We start from the raw sequence: 13,135 nt of genomic DNA on the forward strand, positions 1-13,135 counted from the left end.
AATCTATTATTTATTAAATTATTGTATTCTTGACAGATTTCTTAAGATATTAAAATGACAACTTCAACTTTATTTAAAATTATCTGTGAGAGCCATCTTGTCAACCGTCAACTGTCAACGTCATTATGACGTAGTAACAGTCAGTGTGGTAACAGTAAGAAAAAAATTTCGTAGTTCATTTGTGTTTTTATTTAATTTGTTTTATAAATTTTCATAATCATGAAGCTGCTTAATTTAATTGCATATTAGCGTTAACATTATATTTATTTTATAATTAAATGTTATATGAAAATATGTAATAAGCGCCATCTATTAAGGCAGACGTTCATAAATTCTTCTGATTCAGGTGGGTCTGGGTCTACGACTGAAAATGGAGGTAAGTTTTAACTAGAATATTTTTTTTAAAATGACAAGATGGCTCTGATTTAATAATCATAAATTTTGATAAAGACAATTTACAATGTTTTAGTCTGAGGCTACACTACGAATTTTTGCCGTGAGCGGTTAGCCGCTACATTACCAGCAAAACCGCCCGAGTTGCACACAAATCACAATCATGGTTACGCGGTCATACCCGCAAGAATTTTTAACAATCTGCGGCATCTGCGGTTTTTAAAATATCAAGTCGGGGGGAAAAAACATAAGTGAGGCTGCTTGTTTCATTTATATCACAAAATTACGTGGTTACGTGGTGCTGTGGTGTGGTCTAAGCCTTAAATGATTTAACCTGTGGATTTAACAATAACAGCCTTATTATTTACTTGTTATGTATTTAATTAGTTACCTTTATTTTAATTTCGCACCTAATTTTTTTTTCAAAGAAAGTCGGGTAGGAATAAAATTGTTTTTCGCGATAATAAGTAGACTTAAAACGCAGTAGGTATTACTATTCAATTAGGTAATTAAATCTGCTTAAGTACATTTTCGATTGTATTATCTAATATCTAATATCTAATATATATTATAAAGGCGAAAGTTTGTATGGATGTATGGATGTATGGATGTTTGTTAGGTTACTCTTTCACGTAAAAACTACTGAACCGATTACAATGAAATTTAGCACACATATAGAGGGTAACTTGGATTACCACATAGGATAGTTTTTATCCCGGAAATCCCACGGGAACGGGAACTATGCGGGTTTTCCTTTGCAAACGCGGGCGTAGCCGCGGGCGGTAAGCTAGTCATACTTATAAGTTTGTAAGTATGGTTAATTATTAATGGTTATACAGCAGAATAACATGTTAAGTATAGAAATACTTGAATATGTAGGTACCCGGGTTCGACCGCGGTTGAAACCGCGCGGCACAGCTAGTGTATTCATACAAAACACGGAGCTATATACTAAACATTTTTTTTTGATTAATTCACAGATAATAAATTCCCGCCAAAATGATAACCTGTCAAAACAATAATCGAATAATACAGACTCCTAGTGCATGAATGCCCTTCTCTTTGAGGATTGTTTGAGCAATGCAATTGTATTAGTGCACGCTTGTGTCTATTGTAAACGAATTAAGCTACCTCTATGCATTTAGTACGATATAACTGCATGAATTTGATATATTTTATATCTATCTTACGTCTATGTAGGTTACCTTTAACATTTTATTTTCTTTTTGGTACGACGACTTTTTCCGAGCAGAAGATGTTCCGATGCCGACTTAAATTTCATATTGTTATTGAAGTGAAACTTCTATAAGCGCGTTGAGAGTAAAATTTCAAGATCGCATCATGTTATTACCGTCACGTCATGGAGTAAGGCGACAATGTTGGTATCTTTGAATCTTGCCAATAAAGTTTCACTTCTGTCACGTGTTTTTTTGATAGGAAACTTCAATTACGTACATACATAATAATATTACCTATGTCAATTACATCACACACTGGAATTTTCATAAATTGTTCGCTCCTGATATACCTACAATAAACTTCTTCTCTAGACAGATCTATCTTTAGACAGAAGTCCCTATTGCAGAAATAACGTGACACGTAAATTATATACCTACGATATATAATAAAAATAAAATGCCGCAACGCGTCGTCGAATATTTCGTAAAAATCTTTACTAACATAGGTAGGTAATATCTTAGTCTCATCTATTTATAATCATCTTATAAAGACTTCGTTTGAACTATATGTAGCAAAAACTTGTAATACATAATACATATAGCAAAAATGCGAAAAAAGTAGATATTTGAAAGCAGACGTAGTTGCGTGGGATGTTTTAGGTACCCACGCACGTCTGTTACGATATTTTGTCTGGCTCTACGAGGCAAAGACTATAAATTAGCTAAGTTTTACAGACTCAAGTCTTTTAATGGACTAATCGAGTTAAAAAAAACTGTAAAAATCCGTCAAAATATTCGTATCAAATTATCAAAGTGCCTCAAAAACCGCCTGATTCCTCTTTTTATTCTTTTTCTTCATGGCAAGAAGATATGACTATTTGCCAGTGTCAAGTATGAGCCTGATTCTTATTTAATTCATAAATACTCTTTTTATTTCCACAACAGTCCAACTTCGACCACAGACAAAACAAACGAGTAAATTTCCGCTCCCGCCATTTTGGTAATACAAATGTCAACAACGCAACGCCGTCACCTGGTCTCGACGTCTCAGCGGGGAGTCTTTACTGCTATTATTCAATTTATCTGCAAACATTCAACGTTAATAATTGCCAATTACATTTGCTTATAATTGCAGTCTTTTCCATCGCTCCATGCTTGTTTTAACGCGTTTGACAGATAAATTGGCGGGATTTTTTTTATCTGTTTTTGATTTTTTCCTTCCTTTCGGCAAAAAATACGATAAGGAAAAGTAGGTGTACCGAAGTATTAATCTAGGGACAAGACGTGTTACACTACATAACAGCAAGAATAATAATTATTTTGTCATGAAAACGTTTGAGGGTATCTTGAAATACTTCAAGCTTCACTTAAAAGCTTCACTTTCTGTAACCAATGGAGGAATTAATAGGAATCTGGAATTGGGAAAAATGATGCATCATTGTTTTTTATAATTATCAAAATCTATAATATAAAAATGAATCCCAAAATGTGTTGGTAAGCGCATAACTTGAGAACGGCTGAACCGATTTCGTTAATTCTTTTTTTATTATATTCCTTGAAGTACGAGGATGGTTCTTAGTTCTTACGTAGAGAAAACGTAAATATGTACCACGGGCGAAGCCGGGGTGGACTGCTAGTTTAAAATAAAAATATGTTGTTTGTAATATGTTTGATAGCGTAATGACTCTTTAAGTGCTTTTAAATGTGACTTGCTTTCTAACGGTTGATTTAATTTTTGATTTAACATTTTATATTTTAATGGTGTTAGTTATTAATTGATAGTAATTTTGTTTTGAAACCTTCAATTATATCAAACTAGCAAACCATCTGAACATCTTCTGCTCTTAAAAATTATATTTTTCAAACAATTTTTGTTGGTCCATAGATAATACTTAGGTACATATTGTTAGCTAACATAGTTGTTATAATATAGCCAAAAGCTCATCTCGATGATCGGATTGACCAGGACCACAAATGATTAATGACAGTTCGTTAAGATTCTTAATGAGTACCTAGGTAGGTACTTAGGCTCATTATTAATCAATAGTTTAATTCGAATGACTAATTAAGCGAAATTGATAGAGCTCCAACGCTTTCTAATCTCTGCTACTGTTTTTGCCTTTCATTAACCTTTACCTTTTATTACCAAGTAAAGACTTATTTACGCATCTACCCCCGAAAATGGAATGATATAATAGGTTGGTATTAGCACGATATTTCCCGTTTTATAAAAAAAAAAGTGATTATTATCATTTTACTCATTAGGTAAAGGGCTTTCAATATTAGTTTAAAGTTTTTTGATATCTGCAATAGTACGGAATAATCGCCTGTGCAAACTTAACGATTACACCCTGTATAGTATTAGATAGGTATACCTATTATGTCTGTGGTTTAGCTATCAATATTAGGTACCTACTTATACCACAGATAAGTAAATAGTTACGGGTTACCTACTACCATACTTAAGCTTCGAATAAAATATGTAATTATTTTTTGAAAAAAAAAACTAAAAAAAAACAGTCAAATTTTTTAATGGGACCACGCAGGAGGCACCCTTTCAAATCAGTTCAGCCATTCGAAAGTTCTGAGGTAACAAACACAAAAAATGTAGTAGAATTAACAACCTCCTCCTTTTTTTAAGTCGGTTGAAAAATTTATGAGAAATCATAATTTAGTGTTTATTTTTATTCTACGCTGACCTTATATTTTATAACCACTTTTTATTTAATAAGTTTTTCAACTCAAGATTAAATTTTTAATACAGTCAAGCTATCTCACATTAAAATGCCCTACCCCAATATAATTAATCATACAAAATTCATAAGTCGTTCTTCCCCAAAAAGAAAATAAAACAGAGAATACAAAAATGTTTTAATCAAAAGAAGCTTTAAGCATAATAAATTTCAGAACGAACCTAATACCGCCGCCAATAAATGAAATCCGCACCGAAATTCAAAACAAAGAATTCAAATAAAGAAATCAATCGCGTTCGAGTCAAGAATTCGTGAACCGTGAGTGGGAGTGAGATAGCGCGATGTAGAAAGTAATATATTTGACCGAGACGGGTATAGCGTTAATCCTATTGGCTTATACCAGCCGATGTTTGCCGCGATTGGTCGCCGTGCCTTATTGAACTGTCACTGAAGACCGAAGTATTATATTATCTGTGCCGCGGTTTAGGGGTGAGCGGTAATTCGGGGGTAAACGGGGAAAGGTCGTAGGGGGGTGGGAGGACACCTAGCGGAGTTTGGTGATTGACTCGTGGGTAGTTTTGGGGATCCTTTGACTATTTCAAACGTGACTATTGCGACGAAATTTTCACGTGGAATAAGATTTCGCATTGAGTGAACCGTTTGAGTGACATTTTTGTTTCTTTCAATGATTTTACTAAGTTAGGTAATTTGAATAGTTTATTAAAATACTTTATAACTATCTACAGTTATGTAATAATATGGAGAGTTTAATTTATTTAAACAGTTAGGTAGGTTATAGGTAGGTACGTATTAGATGGGTACCTACGTTACAGCTTTTTGATACGATACCACTAGTACTAAATTCTGCGTAGAACATAATTTTAAAGACTTCGAATTATATATTGGGATACGCTTACTTTATAAGTATTTTAAATCTATTACTATTATGATAAAATATTAATATGCTACAGAGAATAGGTACATTTAAAACTGTATTAGGTAATATAAATAACTGTAAAAAACTTCATACTATGCTGCAAGAAATAGAATACCTATTATGAAATTTTACATCACGCATTACATAGTAGGTATTAAATCCCGCCAATCACATTGGTTACAAGAACGCGGGAAATTGACTTTTCCTCTCTGATGTCATTTTTCGCGGGAACGCCACGCCCTTGCCAAATATTGTGTTCCCATTGGATCAGATATCAAATGTCAAATGTTACGACTGACATTAGGTAGGTATTATAAAACGTAGGTAAGAAAAATATAAAAGCATGATTATCGCGTAGGTAGGTACAATATATCTGGTAATATAATTAAATTTATAATATCTATTAACGGAATGATATTTTTGAGTCCACATTCAATAAAATACATAACACATAAAACTTTGATTAAAGTGATGTTTAAATAAGAAAGTAGATGAATTATGCTGGGGGTTGAGATAAAATCTTCATTACAAAAATAATAGTTAATAGTTATCTACCTATCGAAGATATTACGAATACTTTTAGGTCTTATTCGTTGGTTAGTGGTCACGCTACCTACCTACTGTATAATTTGTGTCCTTTTGCATCTACAGAGTAGATACCTACTTACCTATACGAGTTTCAGTGACTATCTTAGACTATATCTTTCAATATTTTATCTAAAGTTGTGTCAATTATTTTTAGTCCGTAATAAAATTACAAATTACAGAACAGCTTGAAAAAGAACGTCGTTCCAGCCAACCATTTAAACTTCCCAATTATCAGAATCAATTAAACAACACAATTAAATAACGGAACGCAATCGCAATCGGAAAACCGTTCCCGTAAAATCGACGTCATTATTCTAAATGGCGGGACGCAACAGCGTAATGCCACAAATTAAAGCTTAAAACGGGCGTTTAACAGCTGACCCAAACCCCCCTGGGCCCCAAAGCAACGGGGCGGGGCGGCCACGCCTCAGACCGTCAAACGAGCGGAGTGAACGCACGTCAAAAGTGTGACGGCAGCCGCGGCGGGCGCGCGAAACGCTGTCAGGCCGAACGTCAAAAGTAACCGCGTAATTTGAAATTATTTGTCTATGGTCTGTGTTTTTTTTTATTGAACTGGGGCTCATTGATTTGTAGAAATGGCGTATTTAATTCTGATTATTGTTTAAATTTAGTAGTAAATAAATATATTTGTAAATGATATTATTCAAAAAAGCTCGTTATTTAACTGCAGTAATAGATATTGTAATGAATGCTTAATTAATTTAAATATTAATATATTTGAATTATAAAGATGTGTTGTAATTAAAACAATTAATAAATAAACTTTTGAGTGATAATTTTGTGATTATTAAAATGGAAGTCGCTCAAACACCGTTACAATTAACGCAGGAACACCAGGATGGAAGGATTACAAGTCAGTAATTATTATTTGTTTGAAATAATTGTAGACAATTTTTTATTATTTAATTGAATTATATTATTTATTGATCCTTTTATATTTTTTAATTTCTTCCAATAATAATAATGCCTAAACCACACACTGGTTGCCAACACCTATGGTGTAGTGAACATTTTAAACATTTTATCTTTGTATATAACATGATCTTATAGCATTAAACCATAATCTTCTAAGAAAATGATAGTAGGTACCTACCTATCTTATGGTTAATTTTTATGTACATAAGTAGGTAATAAGTTTCCAAGTATCTATGATTAGTGTATCTAAGTGTAGGTCCAACGAATCGCTAGAAATTAGAATGAGACTGTAGGAAAATGCTATTTTTATAGTTTTTTAATAACGTTAGTGTTATTATATAAACTATGATAAACTATATGTATATAACTAAGTCTATGATAAATATAAAAAAATTATTAACATTTGGTATTCCTGTAGGTAGTTATGTTATACAGGCCGTTCCGCCGTCGGATAGGTATTAGGTAGGTACTCAATGAAACTTTAAGTTTTTCATATGCTGATTACGTAAAAAAAACCTAAAATAAATACCTTTTATCTCTTAGATAAATTCTTAAAACTCTCTGTATTAACTGGTACAACAACAACTCTCTGTAGGTATTAGGTACTTACAGTATTAACTGGCAACCACCACCACGTGCCACCCGCACTTGTTTGTTGTTTCATATCTGTTAAAAAAAACCTAATACCTATTTACCTAGTTACTTAATAATTTTTGTATCTAATAACTTAGGTACCTGCTATAGGTAAATCCAAGTATGTCAAAAACATAATCAAGTATTTCTATAGCTCATGCGTTATTCTGATGTAAAACCTATTTTACCTACAGATAGGTAGGTATACTAGATTACCTAGAGTTAGATTTATACGTATGTATAAACTTGGGGGTATAAGGCCTAGCTGTTAACCCTTAGATCATTACCCTGTCGCCGAACATGAACGGTGGCCACCGTTGGGTTTTAGTGGGTATGGCTTTCTGCGAGTCCCACATACCCCCTCATATAGCAAAACTGTAGAGGGGGATGCGTAAATGCATTTCCCAACGTCAAAAAAAAGAAAGGTACGTATACACTATATTTTCATTCAAATCATGGCAGTACTTTTTGAGTGAACTCGTTACAAACATTCCCTCATACAAATCTTTCTTTAGGTATATATAAAGCAATATAAAGATAGTATAAATAAAGATTGCCTACCTAGTTACCTACTTTAGGCTACTTAACGTACCTACCTAATCAATCACTTTACTAATTGCTAATTAATACGGTAATTACCTACTAATTTGGTAGTTATAATCATGTAGTTTCTGTAAAGGCACAAAAACCATACATATAAACGAAGAGATTACAGAAATGACCCATTGCTAAATTGTTCTATAGAACCGTTTAAGGTGCACTCACACACATCAGTCACCGTCACGGCACGTCACCGGACAGGATTAAAAAAAAATATGTATCAATAGTTCTAGTATGATGCTACGGCCACACTACCTTACCGTCTACCGGGCTGTTACCGCAATAATTATGGCATTATATTACCGTCTAAATTACTGCATGAACTGATGTGATTACACTAGAGTTTACCTAGATATGTCGGTAATTATTGGCATTTACCGCAGCAAAAAAAAATATTAGTTAATAATTAATATATAATATGGTTTCTGTAATAATTCATCAAGGATTCTTTCGTTTTCAAAAGGATTTTTTCTTTTTCAAATCATCTATTGTACTTGGAAATGATAAATTTTGTTTGATCCGACGCCACGCATCATTGTGTACACTGCGATTTTTATAGTTCTTCTGTCGGGTATCCCAAAGAGAAGAATTCCAAGAATTCCAAAAATTAGCGCCATCGAGCGCTTTTTCATTTGACCAATCCATGTAGGTCGATACGTGCGTCGCCGGTGAGCTCATATTGCACACTGGACAAACGGTAGTGTGGCCGCAAACGCAATAATTACCGCGGTCATCTTCTTTGATGTGCGAAAGAATACCGCCGCCGGAGCTATTGCCTACCGCCATTTGTCATATTGATTGGCATTGTAGAATTATGGCCATAAGTCGTGGTTACACCTAGGTGTTGTTAAAGTTGTGGCAATAATTATTGGCATATCACGGTAGTGTGGCCGTAGTATGACTCTGTTCCCACACGACAGTCGCCGGCACGAAATCTATCAGTGACGTCACCGGTCAGGCACGTCAAAATATAATCTTTCCATACATGTATCATATGTACTTTTATCCCCACTCACCCGGTGCCGTCACGTCTCAGTTCAGTCAGCGTCGTGCTACCGTCAATTGCTACATGTTCTCTAGCGTGACACACGTCTAATCACTGACTAGCCTGATGTAGGTATGTGTTCAATGATTCAGTCAAACCGGCGACGTGACTGACGGACAACATGACGGTGACTGGTGTTTGTGGATACGTACACAAACCGTCACCGATGACCGATCAGTCATCGGTGACTTGACGGTGACTGATGTGTGTGAGTGCACCTTTAAGCTGCGTTCGAAAGAACTATCAAACCGAATCAATTATCATTAACCTAAACATAACCAACCTTCTTTCCTTCAAAAAAAAGAACACAGTCTTGTAAAAAAAAGAAAAAAAAATCAATTGACAGCCAGCCATTATTCACCTTTACCATAGACAACGCATCAGTATTCAGCCCACGGCCGCCAGTAACACGGGGTCTATTCGACTGATTTTCAGCCACTCCATGATTTGCCACTTCCCCTGTCAGCGAATGTTTTGAATACAAAATAGCCAATAGACAAGTTCCATTTTCATGTTCTAAATTCGAATTATGCGATCGCGCGCCGAATAATTCAGCTCATAAAGCTCTTTGTAGGTTATGATTTGATGTTGATTGTAATTTCATTTTGTGATGAAGTTTACCTATTATTTTATCTGATTTTAAGTACTTATAACCTATTCTTTATACAGTTCATTTTGGAAGAAGCAAGCGATAAATTCTCTGAAAGAAATAAATTAGAAAATTGCCTTGTGGGATCTTAATATACCTACCTAATATTTTAAATACAACATATTATAGGGACATTACAGCTATCTTTCCATATTATCATCATATTATCTATTTATGAGAGAGACGGAGTTTGTTGCGAGAAAATGCTTTCATAAATATTAAATAGTACTAAGCAAAATACCTATACCTAATAACCAAACTAAGTTGTTTAAAATTAGGTACAATAAGTACCTACCTACCTATCTAGTTGGTACCTGTTGGTAGAACAATGTTTGAAATTTTAAATTATTCACACAGAAAACCGGCTTCGCAGACTAAGTTTGAATTACTTATTAAATATTAACTACTAGCCGTGCCTCGCGGTTTTACCCGCATTGCTCCGCTCTCATTTTACTCTACTAAAAGTTAAAACCTAGATAGCCCATAGCCTTCCTCGATAAATTTAAGAGGCTATTTAACACTAAAATAATTTTTCAAATCGGATAGAAGAAATAAGGTTATTTAAAAAATGCTGGTTACATTTTAAAACATAAAAGAAAACATTTAATTCAACAAAAAGAATTAGAGCTAGCGCGCACGAGCAACTTTGTCTCCGCAACTATTTTGTCTCTCCCATCAATTGTATGGGGAGTTGCGTCGCTACGTGCGCGCACTTTCATACTAGCCCATGGGTGGAGAGACAAAATAGTTGCGGAGACAAAATAGTTGCGGAGACAAAGTTGCTCGTGCGCGCACTGTCTTAAAGTGCTAAAATAGGTCAGGTACATTGTACACAAAATTAATTATTTAAACTGTAAGTATATGCTACATAACATTGCTCTGAATATTTTTTAACAACCATGATATTCCGTGATAAATGTGAAATCATTAACCTCCCCTCTTAAACCCGGTAAAAACATACATTCGCACGACAGCTAAATACCACATCTTATATACAATATATTTTTATGTACGCAATACTCGGCAAGGGACATAAAAGAAAATTGTCTGAGACATAAAAAGTACAGTTTGCGAAATTGGAAGTCGCGCAGAGAGCGAAGTAAATCCCTGTATCAAGATAAATCAATGTTTGTACAGTGAGGCACTCAGACAGGGACAACTGTGGAGTCGCGGTTCAATGTTCATACATTTATGTCAGTAGTATAGGTAGTTTTAGTAGATACTGTACTCTGTAGTGATTGTTATATTAGAAAGATGAAATGCTTAAATTATAAACACATTAAAAAGGGAAATAAAATAGAAGAATGTTAAGAAAATATTATAATACTAGCTGTGCCCGCGACTTCGTCCGCGTGGAATAGTGACTGCATAGTAGTTACTACTTAACACACAATTATTGAGTAAACACGTCTTGAAACACGTACTATCATATTATACAACTAAATTATAAGTTAAGAAATAAAATAACACATTATTATAAAGTTAAGAAATAAAATAAATAATAACACAAAAGAACTGTTAATAAAATTTATTACTTAACTGAGCTATAAAACTTAGGTACAGAAGAGTTCAAAATTTCCAGGATGTGCTTATTCTCCCGCTCCCATATTCCTTCTACTTTCACAGACTTTCAACTTTTCCCTTTCACCCCTAGTAAATGGCAGAACCGATTTTGATCTAAACCATGTCTAATCATACCTATATATTATGTACATGTCATATTCTTTCGTTTGGTACTACCATTTGGATTATTTATCCCCACTATCACCCCTAAGGTGCCCTATATTATTTAATAAACAGATTAACCAATTTTGATAAAACATGACTAATTGTAATTCACACGTCATTTGATATGCCGCTTGATTATATTATTTGACCACATTCGATTATTCATTCCCACTTTTACCGCTATAAATCAATAAATGGATGAACCGATTTTGATTAAATATGCCTCATCATACTTCTCACGTCAGGTCATGCCCTTTCATTTGATATGCCACTTGGGTATATTATTTGACAACTTTTATTCCCACTTTTATACCTATATCCAATAAATGGATGAACCAATATTGATAAAATATGTCTTATTGTACTTTACACGTCATGTCTTTCATTAGATAAGTCACTTGAGTATATTTGATAAAATTTATTTATTTATTCCCACTTTTACCCCTCAAATAAATGGATGAACCGATTTTGATAACATTGGACTACTTAATTGTTTCTGACAGGTCGTCTTTTTTTAATTTGATATATCACTTGGGTATAACAGACAGCATTCGTTTTTCTCATTCCCACTTTTGCCCTACATATAATTATTGGATGAACCGATTTTGATTAAATATGCCTCATTATACTTCTCACGTCAGGTCATGCCCTTTATCAAATGTGATATGCCACTTGGGTATATTCGACAACTTTTATTCCCACTTTTATACCTACATATAATATCCAATAAATGGATGAACCAATTTTGATAAAATATTATGTCTTATTGTACTTTACACGTCATGTCTTTCATTAGATACGTCACTTGAGTATATTTGATAAAATTTATTTATTTATTCCCACTTTAACCCCTATATCAAATAAAAAAATTGATGAACCGATTTTGATATAATTTGACTTGTTGTTTCTGATAGGTCGTCTTTTTTCATTTGATATATCACTTGGGTATAACAGACAACATTCGTTTTTTTCATTCCCACTTTTACCCCTCTATATAATAAATGGATGAACCGATTTTGATTAAATACCTATGCCTCATTATACTTCTCACGTCAGGTCATGCCCTTTCATTTGATATGCCACTTACACATATTTGACAACTTACACATATTTGACAACTTTTATTGCCACTTTTATCCAATAAATGGATGAACCAATTTTGATAAAATATGTCTTATTGTACTTTACACGTCATGTCTTTCATTAGATACGTCACTTGAGTATATTCATGGACTAATAGAATCTTGAATATATTAGTCTATGGTATATTTGATAAAATTCATTTATTTATTCCCACTTTTACCCCTATATCAAATAAATGGATGAACCGATTTTGATAAAATTTGACTAATTGTTTCTGACATGTCGTCTATTTTCATTTGATATATCACTTGGGTATAACCTACATTAACAACCTACATTAACAACTAACATTCGTTTTTTTCATTCCCACTTACCCCTATATAATATAATAAACAACTAATGTAACAAAAAAACGCATCTAATTCGTATTACCCGTTAGCGAGCTACGGTGGCACAGACAGACACGCAATACACACATAGCGGTCATAACACCCCTCTTTTTGCGTTGGGGGTTAAAAATATAATACCTACGATATAATTTCAAAGACCTTTTATATAGAAAATTTACCTAGAAGTAACCATAATGCTATTTGTGCAGGTTTTAGACTTATGAGCAAAAATCTAAATAAAGGTCCTTGACCCCCCCTACTACCCACTCAGCATAACCACCCC

General features: G+C 33.7%; 1 protein-coding gene across 4 annotated transcripts in view; it reads left to right on the forward strand.

The window, feature by feature from the left end:
• The first annotated feature begins 201 nt into the window (after window positions 1-201).
• The window catches only part of Hr51 (photoreceptor-specific nuclear hormone receptor 51), a 39,723-nt gene continuing 26,789 nt past the window's right edge, over window positions 202-13,135 (forward strand). For 2 of the 4 annotated variants that reach the window (XM_089709250.1, XM_089709251.1), the window contains exon 1: window positions 202-376. In XM_089709250.1, coding sequence (XP_089565376.1) covers window positions 286-376 — 91 coding nt within the window. In that variant the 5' untranslated portion in view covers window positions 202-285. Of the gene's footprint in view, window positions 377-6,522; window positions 6,664-13,135 lie in introns of those variants that run through there. The other 2 variants (XM_089709252.1, XM_089709253.1) reach the window with 1 other exon arrangement.

The sequence above is a fragment of the Colias philodice genome, chromosome 22 (assembly GCF_061535455.1).
Source record: "Colias philodice isolate Cphi_HAF_F1 chromosome 22, ilColPhil1 Martin Lab GWU primary, whole genome shotgun sequence".
NCBI lineage: Eukaryota > Metazoa > Arthropoda > Insecta > Lepidoptera > Pieridae > Colias > Colias philodice.